Raw genomic sequence first — 16,665 nt, forward strand, 5'->3', positions numbered from 1 at the left:
TGATATGAAAATTCACATTATTTTATGTTCATCTTCTGTGTCTTCTATTTTCAAACTGTTAGCTTCATTCAAAATTCACGCTCTATTTTCAAGACATACTAAATCCCCAGGAGGGATTGCCCAGAGAGTTAAAAGCGTTGGTGAAATGGGGGTAAATGATGTTGGCAATATGTTGCTGTGCTATACTGGATGAAGTGTGATTTATCGAATACGTTCCTATGTAATGCCGATGTTGCAGCGATGTGTGCACCACTGGATTTTTGTAACCTCTTCCATTGTGTTGCTACAGTTACAGCTGGGTTGAAGAAATGAGTGTACATTCATATTGGTTTTTAATTCAAGTTCAGTTTTATTTATACAGCACTAAATCACAACAACAGTCGCCTCAAGGTGCTTTATATTGTAAGGTAGACCCTACAATAATACAACAGAGAAAACCCAACAATCATATGACCCCCTATGAGCAAGCACTTTGGTGACAGTGGGAAGGAAAAACTCCCTTTTAACAGGAAGAAACCTCCAGCAGAACCAGGCTCAGGGAGGGGCGGGGCCATCTGCTGTGATTGGTTGGGGTGAGAGAAGGAAAACAGGATAAAGACATGCTGTGGAAGAGAGACAGATTAATAATGATTCATAATTAAAAGCAGAGTGCCTAACACCACACTTCACAGTGAGTGAAAAGGGGTGAGAGATGCTGAAACACAGTGCATCATGGGAAGTTCCCAGCAGCCTAAGTCTATTGAAGCATAACTAAGGATGGATTCAGACCTAAAGTCAAAAGTCAAATTTATTTATATAGCACATTTAAAACAACAACCGTTGACCAAGGTGCTGTACAATTAAGATAATTAAAATAAATAAAAACAGAGGGAGATATGATAAGAGTTAAGAAAAAGAATCATGAAATTAGAAGATTTGAGTGAGAAATAAGATAAAAGTAATACAAACTCATTCTGATTTAAAAGCCAAGGAATAAAAGTGGGTTTTCAGACGGGTTTTAAAAGTGTCCAATGTTGGGTTGAGGTCCTGATGTGAAGGGGCAGTTCGTTCCACAGTTTAGGAGCAGTCACAGCAAAGGCCCGATCTCCTCTGTGCTTTAATCTGGACCTCGGGACAGCCAGGAGCAATTGATCCGCAGACCTCAGTGATCTTGCAGGAATGTACCAGTTTAAAAGATCAGAAAGGTATGAGGGTGACCTAGCCCTGACAAAAAAGGAACCTGACTTTTTAACAGTGGCACCAAAAGGCAGCACACACAATAATGCGTTTCACAGTGTGTTGTTTCATGTAAACAAGACACTGATTTTCAGCATGCCTCCATAGTAAAAGAGATCGGTGATAAACTGACGTGCTTACGGTCCAGATCTGTTTTAATACTTTTAATACTTGACGGGCCTGTCCTTACAATTTCTGTATAGTTTCTATGTAAAAAATAAATAAATAAAATAAATAGCACTCTGGTGACCTGTCTGGGGTGTACTCTGGCTCTTGACTGCTGACAAACAGCTGAAATAGCCCCCATGTTAAGTTGAGAACTGATTTTAAAATCAATCTTTTCATGTGTATGAATGACTTGAATGTTTTTGAATGATAACATATTACCCGAGCAGGGTATTTTGCTCTGACAGTGAAAGCTTACTTGTGCTTCTTAGTCTAAATTTACCAGGCTCTTCTATTATTGAACTACCTCTAAGTTTGGGTTCTGGAGCCAGACGCCTTCCCTGCTTTTAACATTGGGCTTCACATTGGGATCAGGTGACCCTGAACCATCCTCAGGTTAGGCTACTGGGGGATGTCCCATCTTTGCACTGAACATTCTGGTTGTGTACTCGCTCTGATAGTTTGTGTTGTGCCATGGCGAGGTGTATGTCCACCTTTCCATCCACAAGTCACAAGAATTTCTACTTCTACAGTACTTGCACACAATTATCACCATATGGATCGTGACCCACATTGTGCTGTTTTTATTTGTTTGTTTGTTTGTTTGTTTTTCTCCTTACCTTTCAGCTGATCTGTGCAGATAACTGCCCTGATAACTGAACCTGGTTCTGCTACAGATTTCTTCCTGTTAAAAGGGAGAGCTTCCTCCACACTGCCAAGTGTTTGCTCATAGAAGCATAGTCTAATACCTGGAAGTCTCTAATACTGCAATATTGTCACCATCACAATGTGCAGTTTTTCTGTTTAGCTTTATCTGTCTGGTTATTTCAGAAAGTCAATGGTGTTCTGGAGAGCCCCACAGGCACAGGTAAGACTTTGTGCCTGCTGTGCGCCACCCTGGCCTGGAGGGAGAACTTCAAGGACACCATCTCTGCTCGGAAGATAGCAGAGAGGCTGGGCAAGGAGATGTTTCCAAACACACCTCTGTCTTCCTGGGGGACAGCTGCCACTGACGGTGACAAACCAAGTATGTTTGTATCATCTGCACATCACGAGTCATTTCTAATTTTACAGGTCAAAAAAGAATAACAGATACATATACACACATACAGACATGCTGTGTGCTTACATTACTGTGCAAAACAAAATGAGCTGGCACTGATTTCTTTATATTTTGGTAAATGGACTGTTTCCTATGTAGTGCTTTTCTACTCTATTTGAGCGCTCAAACCACTTTATATTTTGTTAGGAAAATAGGATTTAACAATTTACTGAAACATGTATATGTGTCCAAACATACACGGAAATATTGTACATAAGGCAAAATCAGCATTTGTACAAGTCTAACAAGGTGGAAGTCAATATTTGGTATGATGACCTTTATACTTCAACATAGTCCAAACTCCCTCTTCGTGATTTCTTCAGGAATAGTTCCTTTGGACTTTCAGCGCATGTTCCAAAGCTGGTCTTTGGTTGTCGGCTACTTTGTGTTCCATTTCCTGTCAATATGATCCCACACTTTTGAGTTATGGTGAGGTCTTGGGAGGTCAGCCATGACTGATGGTCTTCCATTGTGACTTTCTTCTATTCAAGTATGCTTTTAAAACATTGGCAGTATGTTTGGGATCATTGGGAATGGCTTAAATTTTCATAACCAGATGTTTTTAAGATGGGATTGCATGCTGGAGCAAAGTCTGTATTCATAATTCCACCAGTTCTGACAAAAGTCCAACACCACTTGTTGAAATACAGTCCTAAGCCAGAAAGCCTCGACTGTGCTTTACAGATGACTGTAGACACTTACGTTGTACTTCTCTCCTGACATCCTCCAAACATATTGACAATAATTTGAACCAGAACTTTGATATTTTGATTCATCAGACCTGTCACCATTGATTGTGTAATTTGGAATACTTTGTCCTTTTCTCTATATCATGTGTACAGAGAATGTAGTGTAATTCAGTTCAGTTTTATTCATATAGCACCAAATTACAACAACAGTTCCTCAAAGTGCTTTTTATTGTAAAGACCCTACAATAATACAAGGAAACAGAGAAAACCCCAACAATCATATGACCCCCTATGAGCAAACACTTTGGTAGGGATGGAAATGGATAAGAATTTAGTAATTCCAGTTCCATAATCGATATCACTTATTGATTCGATTCCTTATCGATTCTCAATGGCTCTACTTTGAGGAATATATCAAAGACATTACCTTCATGCAAATCAGTTACATCCTGCATGGTCAAATGTTTGTGCATGTTGGAGGTATTTGCTCTTATTGCTGTGGTCAGTGTTGGCGTCATTACTCCAAAAGAGTAAAGTTAAAAAAAAGTTACTACACAACACTTTTCTTAAAAGTAATGCAGTACCTTACTTAATTACACCCAGGACAAAGATATTTGTTATATTACTCTGTTACAGTTACCAGGCTGCTGACAGTAATAGCAATCGAGGTTGTACCTTTGACTGCAATGTATAGGTTTCTTACCACACCTAGGGTCCAAGCTTTCAGCACTAGTTGCCCATGGAGGTTTTACCTCCACAAACCTTGGTCTCCCCACAGTCATCTATGGGGAGCTAGGTAACATTCAGCCAGATTTGCAGCTTCCTCGTCTGTCTTTGGATTGTTCTCCTTCACCCATGTGCAGACATCTGGATGAAGCATGTGAAGAAACTGCTCTAAGATGACGGTTTCCCCAATCTCTTCTTTACTTCGACTGTCATGTTGCATCCATCGCTTATAGAGCCCCTTTATCCAGTTGAAGGTTTCTCTAACACACAGTTCCTCTGGTGCTCTGGAACTGGTATTTGTAGGTCTCCTCTGTCACATTAAAGTTAGATAACACTGCAGCTTTAATAGCATCATAAGAGTCAGACTGTTCTTAATCCATGTCAGCATAAGCCTCAAGGGCTTTGCCATCCCTGTGTTTTAGCTATGCGTTCAAATCGTACAAAGAAACTTTCAGGATGCTCACCTTCCTTAAAGTTTGGTATTCTTGTTGAGGCTGTGCACGGAGTGGTTGAGATGGAGGAGGGAGCTCAGCTTGGTGCTCAGTGGCTCCATGAGGTGGCTGCACAGCTGATAGCTGAGGCAGCTGTTGTAGAAATGTCACTCTGGACAGAAGGCCGATAGAGAAGTTTAGAATAGACATCATGTTGCAGCTTTGGTATATTATTGCTCAGCTGTTTAATCTGTTCAAGCAGTATTGTTTCTGTTCTTTTGGTCATCGAATGAATTCTCTAATTTCGTCAAAGATATCAGGATCAGAAATTTCTTTACCACTGGCTCAAAATCATCCTCGTCAGCCATCGCTCCTTCTGGTGGTGGATCTAGCTTATATGTTTTTCCACCTTCTCTTTCTTCAATGTCAGGAAGGGAACTTTTCCTTGTCCCACGGGTTTTTCCACATCCTACTTCTCTCATTTAGTGTTTTCCTCTTTAATTCACTTCTGACACCACAGTTACGCAGAGAGGTATGGTGAGCATAACAGCAGACAGCACTCTGACTTAACAGAAAACAAGCGTAGTTTATTGGCCCATCTTTGGCACACACAGCAACTTCCTAAATAACAGCCTATCCATCTCTCTCTCCCACATCCTGCATCCTGAAATATATTTGTTTAATGTGCCCATTAAAGTACATATCTTGTTCAAAAATGACTCCAAGATTCCTCAGTGTTACCGGAGAACAAGATAATGGCATCTGGTTAGACACCATATTTTCAGAGCTGAGTACACTGAACTCTATTTGATCTGAATTTAGAAGCAGAAAGTTAGAAGCCAAGAGGTTAACTAATTGGTGTGTGTTATCTGGCTTCATGGAGAGATAGAGTTGGGTATAGCAGTGAAAATGTATACCATGTCTTCTAATGATACTGCCTAAGGGAAGCATGTATAATGTAAACAGAATTGGTCCTAGCACTGAACCCTGTGGAACTCCATAATTGACCTTAGTGAGAAGGCTCGTCTAGCTCAGCACAAGAAGTCTAAGACCAGGCAACAAAGGAAGTTTGACTTACTTGTTGTACGTCGGAAACCACCGCAAAATATGGAGAGTGTCCTCAGCGGCCAGAAGAGACAAGGATGCGACACAGAGGATGTGGACAAGTGGGTGAAGAATTTGTCTGACAGCTCACCCAAACAGAGAAAAACATCCTTGCTAAAGGGTTGAATTTTGCTGTCACACCGAGACAAATCCCGCTAGTGGAGCTGATCACAGCCACAGAAACAGCAATTCGTAACAACAATATTGCAGAAGTGGAAGCAGAGCAACTACGGACGAAAGTTTCGGCCTGTCTCAGCAATGCAAAGCCCCCAGCATCCAACATCACCATGGAGGAGAGGAAGGCACTCACATCACTTAGTGATGACAACAACATTATCATCCTTCCGGCAGACAAGGGTCAAGACTATCATGAGAAGATTTTGTCACTACTCAGTGACGAAAATACTTATGAGCCCCTGAAACGAGACCCAGGAAGTGGCTACAGGAAGAGGGTGATAGACTGTCTGAAGCAGTTAGAACAAGACAAGGCTATTGACCGGACCTTATACCACAGGCTGTACCCAGGGGAGTCTACACCAAGTCTGTATGGTTTACCAAAAATACATAAGCAGGGTGCACCTTTAAGACCGATTGTCTGCATGATCAACTCGGTCACCTATAACATCTCCAAGTTTCTTCGATCCTCAACCCGCTGGTGGGCAGCTCTGAACACCCTGGATTTTATTGAGAAGGTGAGAGATGTCATTATGGAGACAGATGAAACCATGGTCTCGTACGACGTTACATCTCTCTTCACTTGCATCCTAGTCACGGAAGCGTTGGAGGTAGTCCGTAAGAGATTACAGGATGACACCAACCTCAGCAACAGGACCACTCTCAGCATCGACCAAGTGTGTTTGAACTGTGTCTTCATTCCACCTACTTCACATACAAGGGTCAGTTCTACAGGCAGAAACATGGGTGTGCCATGGGCTCCCCAGTTTCACCCATCGTGGCCAATTTGTACATGGAAGAAGTGGAAAAGAGGGCTTTGCTATCCTACCCTGGAACACCACCAAGCCATTGGTTCAGATATGTGGATGACACCTAGGTGAAAATCAAATCTGAGGACGTACCACACTTCACGGATCACATTAACTCGGTGGACCGACACATCAAATTCACCAGGGAGGATATGAAAAGTGGCAGGTTAGCCTTCTTAGACTGTGAGATTTCCATCAGTAATGGGGGACATCTAAAAGCTGACGTGTACCGTAAACCTACACATACGGATCAGTATCTAAGGTTTGACTCTCATCATCCAAACTGGGTGTCATCAGGACGCTACAACACAGAGCGAACACCATCCCCACTGACACAGCGGCCAGGGAGGCAGAAGAACAGCAAGAAGGCCCTGAGTAAATGTGGTTATCCCAGCTGGACTTTTGTCAAAGCTGGAAAGACACCTAAAGAAAGCTCCAGCCGATCCAGGAGAGAAGGACAACCGCTGCCCAAGCGAAAACCTGTAGTGATCCCGTATGTGTCAGGAGTATCGGAGCAGTTGAGACACATTTTTTCTAAACACCGGGTCTCTGTGGCTTTTAAACCCTAAAACACGCTGTGCCAAAAACTGGTCCACCCCAAGGATCGGGTCCCCCGACACAAACAGAGTAACATAGTGTACGCTGTTAAGTGCAGGAGGATTGCCAGGATTTATACATCGGGGAAACCAAACAACCTTTGGCGAAGCGGATGGCACAACACAGAAGAGCTACCTCGTCAGGCCAGGACTCTGCAGTCTATTTACACCTACAGGCCAGTGGACACTCTTTCAATGATGAGGATGTACACATCCTGGACAGGGAGGAATGCTGGTTTGAGGGCGGAGTCAAGGAGGACATTTACGTGAAAAGGGAAAGACCATCTCTGAATCGAGGAGGGGGCCTAAGGGTACATCTGTCACCATCTTACAATGCTGTGATTGCAGCCATTCCCCAACTCTCTGTGAATGGGACTCATGGCCATTGATCAGTGGTCTTTGATCAGTGGGTTTTGGTCAGTGGTTGTTGATCAATGGTCATGAGAATTTGCATATTAAGATTAAGGAACTGACCTCCCAGCCCATTGTTCCTTCAGTGGGCTGGTTTCAGTCATTATGCAAATATAAGATTGGGGAAACCTGCAGTCAGCTGAGACTGAAGAAGTCACAAAACGCTACGTCCAGATGAACAGAATCAACTTTGTGTGTGAAGAGGACTCTCCATTTACATGTACAAATTGGAGTCTATTAGATAGATATGATACAAACCACTGCAGTGCAGTACCTGTAATACCTACAGCATGTTCTAATCGCTCTAATAGGATATTATGGTCGACAGTATCGAACGCTGCACTGAGGTCTAGCAGGACAAGCACAGAGATGAGTCCACTGTCAGAGGCCATAAGAAGATCATTTGTAACCTTCACTAAAGCTGTTTCTGTGCTGTGATGAGCTCTGAAACCTGACTGAAACTCTTCAAATAAGCCATTCCTCTGCAGATGATCAGGTAGCTGTTTTACCATTAATATTGTTTGTTTTGGTTTGTTTTTTTGTTTGTTTTAGATAAAAGGAAAGTTGGAGATTGGCTCATAATTAGCTAAGACCTCTGGGTTAAGTGATGGCGTTTTAATTAATGGTTTAATCATTGCCACTTCTGATGAATAGTTGATAGAACAGCTGAAGGGCCAGATGCAGCTCTGCTGTGTCCTGTGCTAGGTCTTTGATGGATTTCTTTCCCATTTCTCAAGGACATGACATTTAAATATTTTTAATATTTAAATGCAATGGAGGTGCTGAACATGGTCCACTCGGACTGAATGTCCCCAGTCTCCTCGAAATGCTGTCTAAGTTCAGATCCTGCAGACTGTTCCAGCGACACCCCTGCAGGTCTCGTTGCCCAGTAGGATGAAGAAATTCAGGAACGAAAATACTGATAAATCAGATCAGTGCGTGAAATGTTCATACACACGATTTGTGCATACACACAATATCCCAGAAGTTTGACTTGATGCTATACGATGTTAATAGGTGTTCTATTAGGTTTTTTCAGCAGTGTATAAAGCCCTAATTGTCTTTTCTTCTTGTTCTCAAGCTTACTACACTGATGTCCCCAAGATTGTATACGCATCGAGGACACATTCTCAGCTTGCACAAGTTATTAGTGAGTTAAAGAACACTTCATACAGGTAAGCATTTCTAAAAACTACTGGATATAAGTTTTTGATTATGCGTGATTGTCTGAATTAGAGCTGTTCGCAATATAAAACAGTTTTATTTTATACAATTTGGGGAGGAATTCAAAACAGCTGCAAATTTCAAGGTCATCAGTTCTTGAAACAATTGTACATAAGTAAGTTATTTGTCACTGCTGGCAAGACCCTGTTAAAACTGTTATCCTCCGATGAGAGGAAACTTGGTTAGGATGGACAACCCAGGAACCACAAAAGCTGGAGCCATAACCTGGAAAGTTCTACAGCGTCAGCTTCACTGTTCAGTGAAGCGACTTTTACATTGCCCTTTTACATGCACTGAGGTTGTCAACCAATATGCTCTTAAATCAACATTTTCAAGCTCATCTGCAATTTTCAGCTACCTACATAGATGAGTCGAAACCCAAATCCATTTAAATTGTACATTGCACAAAGTTACAAAATTATCCCGAAGCTTGTTGAAAGCTACTAAAAGTGTATCATCGAGGTGCAACTTGCTAAGTGGCATTTAACCAAATATTAGTGGGGCTTTAAAGGGTTATTACATATGTTACAATCATTTTGAGGCCTTACTGAGTCCAGAACCTCTTGTCTGTTCTGGTTTTGTTGGCTATTTATGGCAATCCAGTTCTCCAATGTCTCTGTTGATTCAGGCCAAAGATGTGTGTGCTGGGCTCAAGAGAGCAGTTGTGTATTAACCAGGAAGTCATGCGTCAGGAGAGCAACCACGTCAAAGTAAGTTATAAATGCAGTTTTAGCGATATAAATACAATGGGATGTTTTAATTGTTATGTCCAATGAATTGTATTAAACACAAAACACTGAATGTCTGCAACCTCACTACTGATTTACCAAAGAATATCTACTTTTGACAGACTCACAAAGACCAAACATCAGTTGTGCCAACTCTACTCTATTGGACTTACGCTCAGAACAGTAGCTTCACTCTTGTTCTGCTCAGCGGCCTAAAACTATAGCATTACATAAACCAGTTCTCCATCTGCTGCAGGTTCTGGTTGGTGTGGGCCTTCAGTGTGCAGTAGATCTCAAGAACAGAGGTACTACTATCACCAGCTCTAGTTCAAGACAGTGGAGTTGCGTTATATCTGAGGCAGCTCAATGAAATCAACAACCACCTCAACAGCAACTTTAGATAATCTGTAGATAAGCTTTGTTGTCACTGTTGCAGGAAAACTGAAAAATAGTTTCATTGTTCAAACTCATTGTTGGATCTTTTCGGTTTAGCATCATAAATCCAGAATAGAAGATGATGACGATGATGATGATGAACTTTTATTTTGGACATATAAAACAACCAAAACAATATATACACATACACACAGATACATGCATAAACAAAATCAAAATGACCACTCATCATCAAGCCCAACCCCATTATCAACATTCTATTCACCATATTCATCAATACCCTAACTGGAGGAGTTCAAGTATCTCAGGGTCTTGTTCACAAGTGAAGGAAGAAGGGAGATCGACAGACGGATTGGTGCTGCGGCTGCAGTGATGCGGACGCTACACCGGTCCGTTGTGGTGAAGAGAGAGCTGAGTGTAAAAGTGAAGCTCTCAATTTACTGGTCGATCTACGTCACGAGCTGTGGGTAGTGACTGAAATAACGAGATACAAGGGATGGAAATGAGCTTCCTCCGAAGGGCGGCTGGTTTCTCCCTTAGAGTTACGGTGAGAAGTCGGCCATCCAGGAGGGGCTCAGATTAGAGTCGCTGCTCCTCCACATCAAAATGAGCCCGTTGAGGTGGTTCGGGCATCTGACAAGGATGCCTCCTGATCGCCTCCTGGGTGAGGTGTTCCAGGCAAGTCCCAGCGGGACAGGGCCCCGGGGCAGACCCAGGACACACTGGAGAGATTATATCTCTCGGCTCGCCTGGGAACGCCTTGGCGTTCCCCTGGATAAGCTGGAGGAGGTGGCTGGGGAGAGGGTTATATCATCTGCAGACAGAGTTGAAACCTTGTTTTTCCACTTAACAGTCACATGAAGATTTACCTTCCAAGGCCTCCCCCCGGAGGCCCCCTCACTCCCAAAGGTCAGAGAGGGGTCTCTTCCTCTCCAGTGTCTAATGGTGCCTGGGTGTGCCAGTCCACATCTAACTTACAATAACTGTGTGTGTAAAGCATAAAACACATATATGATGCTATCCTTTCTATCTCTAACTAATATCTCTATACACATTCTATTGTAAAAACACATAATCAATACACTAAGGTAAAAGAAATTTCCATCAGAGTGAAAAAAATGTATAATAGCAGATCATTAAGAGCGACAATACAAACAGTCACACTGCCTCATGGTAACCGTTCCTGACAGTTTCAGTTCCTTCTGCAGATTATTCCAGGAAACTTAATTTGAACTTATGGACAGAAGTCATTATTAGGTTCCTATTTTCAGTTTTTTGTTTAAATACTTCTAATACTTTAATTTGTATTAGCTAATATTTTTTTAATTTCATTTTTATTCTGACAGTCCTGTTGAGTAATAAAAATTATTGATTATTGATACAAGTGATTATTTTCAAATTCGTAAGTTTCCTGGGTCACTCTATCTATCTTAACACATTAATTTCCTGCACATCCTTGCCAGTGATCTAGCTGGTTTAAAAAAAAAAAGATAAGTAATGGGTTAGGGCTAGATGGTTAGTGGTTTGTCTTAATGTGGAATCATTTTTTTGTTTTTCAGGTTCATATGTGCAGAGGCAAAGTTTCCACCAGGTCATGTGTCTACTACAACAACGTTGAAGGTAATGGTCTAACAGAGTGACTGTATCTGTGTAGCAGAACGTAGTCTGGAAAAGCATGTCCTGTTACCTTTTTATGTTTTACTGACTACATGCATAATTTAAATATTATATTATTTGACACTAATAACTCTCGAAGTATGGCACAACCTGTGAGGAAGCACTACTGTGAGAAAGTTTGGAGTCCAGGAATGTCCAACATGTGGATATCAATAAAATATCTACTGCCTGCTTTCAGTTGATTTAAAAAGGGGGAAAACTGTTATGTTGAGAATCTAGTCCATGCATTTGTTACTTTGATGACAGACTATTATAATTATTTATTATCGCGCCGTGTCAGCTGTTTTTCTTGCTCCAACAATGCCCCCGTCCAAACCAGGTTTTGATGGGCCAAGCTCTGCCGTGCAGCGTAGTCTGGAATGTACCCCTCTGGTACCCGACAGGAACGCTGTATGGCCCTCCAGAAATCGGGGGAAGGTGTTGGAAGGCCGATGACACAGAACACATGGCCCATCTCAATTAACAATACTCGGAGGTTGTGCAACTGCAGCACTCCTGCCCCGACATCTGAGTGATCCATGGTAAATCGGGTGCAGTCGCCACCGGAATCATGGGGAGAGAGAGGGAGAAGAAAGAAAAGGGTCAGTAGGTCACCACAGCTGTCCATCAGTGAGTGGAGGTGATAGGACGGAGCCAGGAAGCTTCCTCGTTGGGGCCACAAGGGGTGTAACTGAAATACAGACGATTCAGTTCACGTTTCTGTGTTTACAGTGATTAGTCTTTACCCGTTTTAACGTCCACAATTGTGGTTCCAGTCGTCTTGCTGCCCAGCTTGGCGTCACGTCTTGTTCCTCCTCTCTTCCCAGGTCTTGGTGCAATATTAAAATACACAAGGAAGGTTTGGCGGTTTTAATGTGAGCTGTGTTTGCTAGCTTCACCAGGCACTGCCGCCTGAACCAACTGATTGAGTGTCGGAGCGCAAAAGTAAACATAGAGCATCTACAAATACATCAAGATGATGTCTCCATGCGTGCGTCAGGCACCTGAAAACGCATGGTGGTGAGGAGCCGCCATGTGTGTTCTGTTTTCTCCTCTCTCTTTTTGTCTTTCCCGTGATCTCCCAACCTGTCATGGCAGATTCCCCTTTCTGAGCTTGATTCTGTTGAAGGTTTCTTCACTTGATTTGTTTTATTATTGTGATTTTTCTCCTAAATATTGTAGGGCTTTACCTCGTAGAATGACGCACCTTGATGTGACTGTTTTTGTGATTTGGTTCTATATAAATAAACATGAAGTGAACCAGCTCCTGTTTTGAGTTCAGGACACAGACTGGTGTGTGTCCCCTCCTGAACTCTACATGTTTTTAATTTAGGCTTCAAACTTTAATTTTGGATAAAGCTTGTAGTTATGGTTAAGGTATGGAGTTAGTTATGCTGCTAGTTATAATGACACTCATACATTCTGAATGTCTTAGCATTGTAATAGTATGTATAATTAATTACACTTTATATTTTGATTACACTCTAGCCTTTTGTACATAGTATTTGATTTATTATAGTTCTTCCAGGAAAAAAATCTGTGAGTCTGAAGGTTTAGGACCTGCCTGACCTCGTCTGGAGGGCAATGGGTCAAACAGGTGGTGGGTGGGATGCAAGGGGTCACCAGATCTCAAGCTTGATTTTTTTTTTCTTCTAGATAAGAGCACTGACAGAGATTTGGTTAATTCTATCCTCGATGTGGAAGATTTGGTCCAATTTGGCACCAAACAGAGGTTTGTAGTTCATGTGTTCATTTTTTTGTACTTGTCTGTTTCAGTCTCTGTACTGCGCTTTCTTACTTTGGTAAGAAATAATCATTGGTAACATTGGCGGCTGGGTATGTCTCTGTGTGACACCAAACTAATGTCTTAATATTTGATTTTTCTGCTTCTGATTCATCTGTGGAATCATTTAAAAAGTAGTTAAAAGCTTTTCTGTTTAAACAAACCTGCTGTTGATCAACTTTTTTTAAAAAATACATTTTTTATTTACATGTAACCTTTTGTATTGTCTATATTGGTATGCTTATTTTAACCTCTGCGTACAGCGCTTTGTGACTGCACTCTCTCCAGTGTGAAACCTCTATTGTGATCCATCTGTCAGTAATCTACAGATGGTCACAATTTAGAAAGCTGAAGTCTTGATCAGAACCGTGAAGTGATCCAATAAATATGTGACCAAATATGGGCATTTCATTAGAGTGGGTGGGTCTGCTTATCCACTTAAAGTGGGGATATTAAACATGCAGCAAGGACTAGACTTCCAAAGGGTCCACTGTAGCATCACCTCTGCAAATCAGGAAAATTGCAGATTTATTAATATTTCAAATTCTTGTATAAAAAAATAAACAACAACACAAAAAAACAAACAAAAATCGATACTCTTGTTTAGTTACAAAATACTTGTGGATCCCAAGTAAATGACGCTGTGTACTGAGTGAGTGGTTGGGGGAAAACTGAAGTGTACAGTTAGCTTCATAAGCATTTAGACAGTTATCAAATTTTTGTATATTTGACTCTGCATGCCATACAGTAGATTCTCACAGGCAACAATGAAAATGTGATTTAAGTGTACACTTGCAAAGTGAGGGGAGTTTAACAGACATTAAGTCTTAATTGTTTTGGAATTGCAGCCATTTTTAATGCATCGTCCTCTATTTTTAGCAGTTTAAAGTAGTCGGATAACTGACTGATAGACAGTTTCATGGCCAGGTGAGGACTGTTCTCTCATTATTCCATCACATATTTATCAGATGACAGATCTAGAGTTGATTCCAAGTGCTGAATTTGTATTTTGTAGCAGTTCACTAGAACTTTCAATATGAGGTCCAAAGTCATATCGAAGTGAAGGAGAACATTATTATGCTGAAAAAAACCCAAATTAATCTAAAATAAATAGGAGTGGTCAAATCAACAATCTACAAGTGCCTGAGTGTGCCACAGCTGAAATAATAAATTGGCCACTGGAGGATATATGGGCCACTGATATCAGGACATGAAAACTCCTCACGATGTATAGAGATCTCCATCAGACGCCCAGCACCACAGGCAACAGAAAGAGGCAAAGTCACAATGCAGGATGAAACGCTGAGCATCCACGAATACATCAGCAAGATGGGCCACCCGAGGTGAGCTGCTCCAAGTATGCCAAAGACATGATCAGGAACCATCATGGACAACCCCTGCAGTGGACGTACCATCAACATGGTAGCTAGAAAAGGCCGGGTTAAAGGACAGCAGAGTCCATAACAGACAGGACCCAAGTTGCAGACTGTGCAAAGGTTCCCCGGAGACTTTCCAGCGCATAGTAGCGGGACGTAAGATGCAAACTAGGGCAGGCTACACTGAGAAGGACGATCAAGTGAGTGGGATACAGGAACATCTGTGCTGCATGTGTACTAGAAGTCCCCAGGTCCTGATGGGAGACAACACCAAAGGTGGTTGAGAAAAATTGGGCCTGTGTCCTGTGGGACTTTCAAGTAACAGAAAACTGCAGCTGTGATAGAGTGGACAGCAACATCAGGAAGGAGCACAAGAAGAAGTGCTCAAATAGAAAATGGAGAAGGGCTAAAGTAACAACTGGAGCAGATTTGAAATGAATGAAGAGGCCTTATCACAAATGAGCCATTATCATTTGAAGGATGCTTTTTGACTTTCTTTCAGTAGTTGTCCTGAAACTTCACTACTAAGAAACAGTACCAGAGGCATGATGTTTTCTTTCATTTTTAATGTCTTTTTAACCCTTCAAATTCTCTGAGTCAAAATGCAACAGTCACCTGAGCAATAAATCTTAAAAATCTTAACAACCACCTCCCCTAACAGTGCAGCAACTCGTCCAAGAACCACTGAAACTCAGTAACTGCTGGGCTACGTGGTCACAGGCTAGTGGATGGAAACTATACCTTTTGTACTATGTTATCTCTTTAAACAGCTCTCAGAATGAGTCAGTTTTTCCGTAAAGTTCACGTATTTGATTTCGCATTTGCAAATTTTTCCACAGAGTCTGTCCCTACTACCTCTCCCGTTCACTGAAACAACAAGCAGATGTCATTTTTATGCCATACAACTACCTGCTAGATCCAAAGGTAAGCTCAGTCATCCACATTATATCTGAGGCTGACATATGTGACCATAAATGAGCATCAACAGAAACTTTAGTGTTGTGATTGGCACTGTCATTTCTAATCTCCACGAATGCTAATATTCAACTGCCTCTCCCTCCCTCTCTCATTCCACAGAGCCGCAAGGCACACAATATCGACCTGAATGGAGCTGTGGTTATCTTTGACGAAGCTCACAATGTGGTAAGGTTATATCTGGTTTCTTCTGTTAAATGTGTTCACTAAAAATTGGCATTGTTGTATGTATATAAAAGCTTTGAAGACCACAAGTGACCCACTACTAAACGGGGATGGTCTACACTAGAGGGTTTCAAATTCATTTTAACTTGCAGGCCACATCGAGCCTAATTTGAAATCAGAGGGGCTGGCCTACTCAAACCATAAGGACATATTAAAACCAATGTTTCCAGATTTTCCTTTTGTTTTTGTGTAAAGAAATACAAATGCAAAAAAACCCATTCACATTTAATGAACTGTCCTTTTGAAAACCAGATATTGAACTAATATCTTCAGAAAAATGTGTGATTTTTTACTACATCCCATGTCATTACTGTGCATTACAATTTATAGATCGCAGTAGATCTCAAGTATTTTGCAAATGAACAAGTATTTTCTTCTATGAACTGAAAAACCTGTCAAAGCATATATTCTCCTGTATCATCATGCCATGTATATAACTTGGAGATTTCACAGTGTAATCTTCACATTCTTTCACCAAAGCACACTCTCGTTTGATTCACCCACTAATTATACTCACAGTATTCATTCACTGTATCTTTAGGAATTTGCTAACTTAGATTGTAGTCGACTCTCTAGCAGCACGGCCTCTTCACCTGTCCCTCCTCCACATTCCTGCTCAGTATGTCAGAGCTTTAGTTACTCCTCGGCCCTCTTTAGTAATAACGATACTTGTAATAAATGTAGCCTGTTTACAGCTCTGGAGTCCCGGGTTCACACCCTTGAAAAACCTGTATCTAGCCAGGCCCATGTAGCAGGTGCAGCCAAAGCTAGCATAGCCACCGTTAGCTTTCGCCCAGCAGATTGTCCCAAGCAGCCGGGAAAACAGGACGGCTGGGTGACAGTCAGCAGGAAGCGTAGTCCTAAACAGAGGCCCCGGTAC

General features: G+C 41.6%; 1 protein-coding gene across 1 annotated transcript in view; it reads left to right on the plus strand.

The window, feature by feature from the left end:
• rtel1 (regulator of telomere elongation helicase 1) overlaps positions 1 to 16,665 on the plus strand; it is a 41,655-nt gene that overhangs the window by 1,953 nt on the left and 23,037 nt on the right. The window contains exons 2-8 of the mRNA XM_063463964.1: positions 2,212 to 2,407; positions 8,504 to 8,597; positions 9,275 to 9,356; positions 11,330 to 11,390; positions 13,083 to 13,158; positions 15,425 to 15,509; positions 15,663 to 15,728. Of these exons, the coding sequence (XP_063320034.1) occupies positions 2,212 to 2,407; positions 8,504 to 8,597; positions 9,275 to 9,356; positions 11,330 to 11,390; positions 13,083 to 13,158; positions 15,425 to 15,509; positions 15,663 to 15,728 (660 nt within the window). The remainder of the gene's footprint in view (positions 1 to 2,211; positions 2,408 to 8,503; positions 8,598 to 9,274; positions 9,357 to 11,329; positions 11,391 to 13,082; positions 13,159 to 15,424; positions 15,510 to 15,662; positions 15,729 to 16,665) is intronic.

Source organism: Pelmatolapia mariae, linkage group LG20, assembly GCF_036321145.2.
Source record: "Pelmatolapia mariae isolate MD_Pm_ZW linkage group LG20, Pm_UMD_F_2, whole genome shotgun sequence".
NCBI lineage: Eukaryota > Metazoa > Chordata > Actinopteri > Cichliformes > Cichlidae > Pelmatolapia > Pelmatolapia mariae.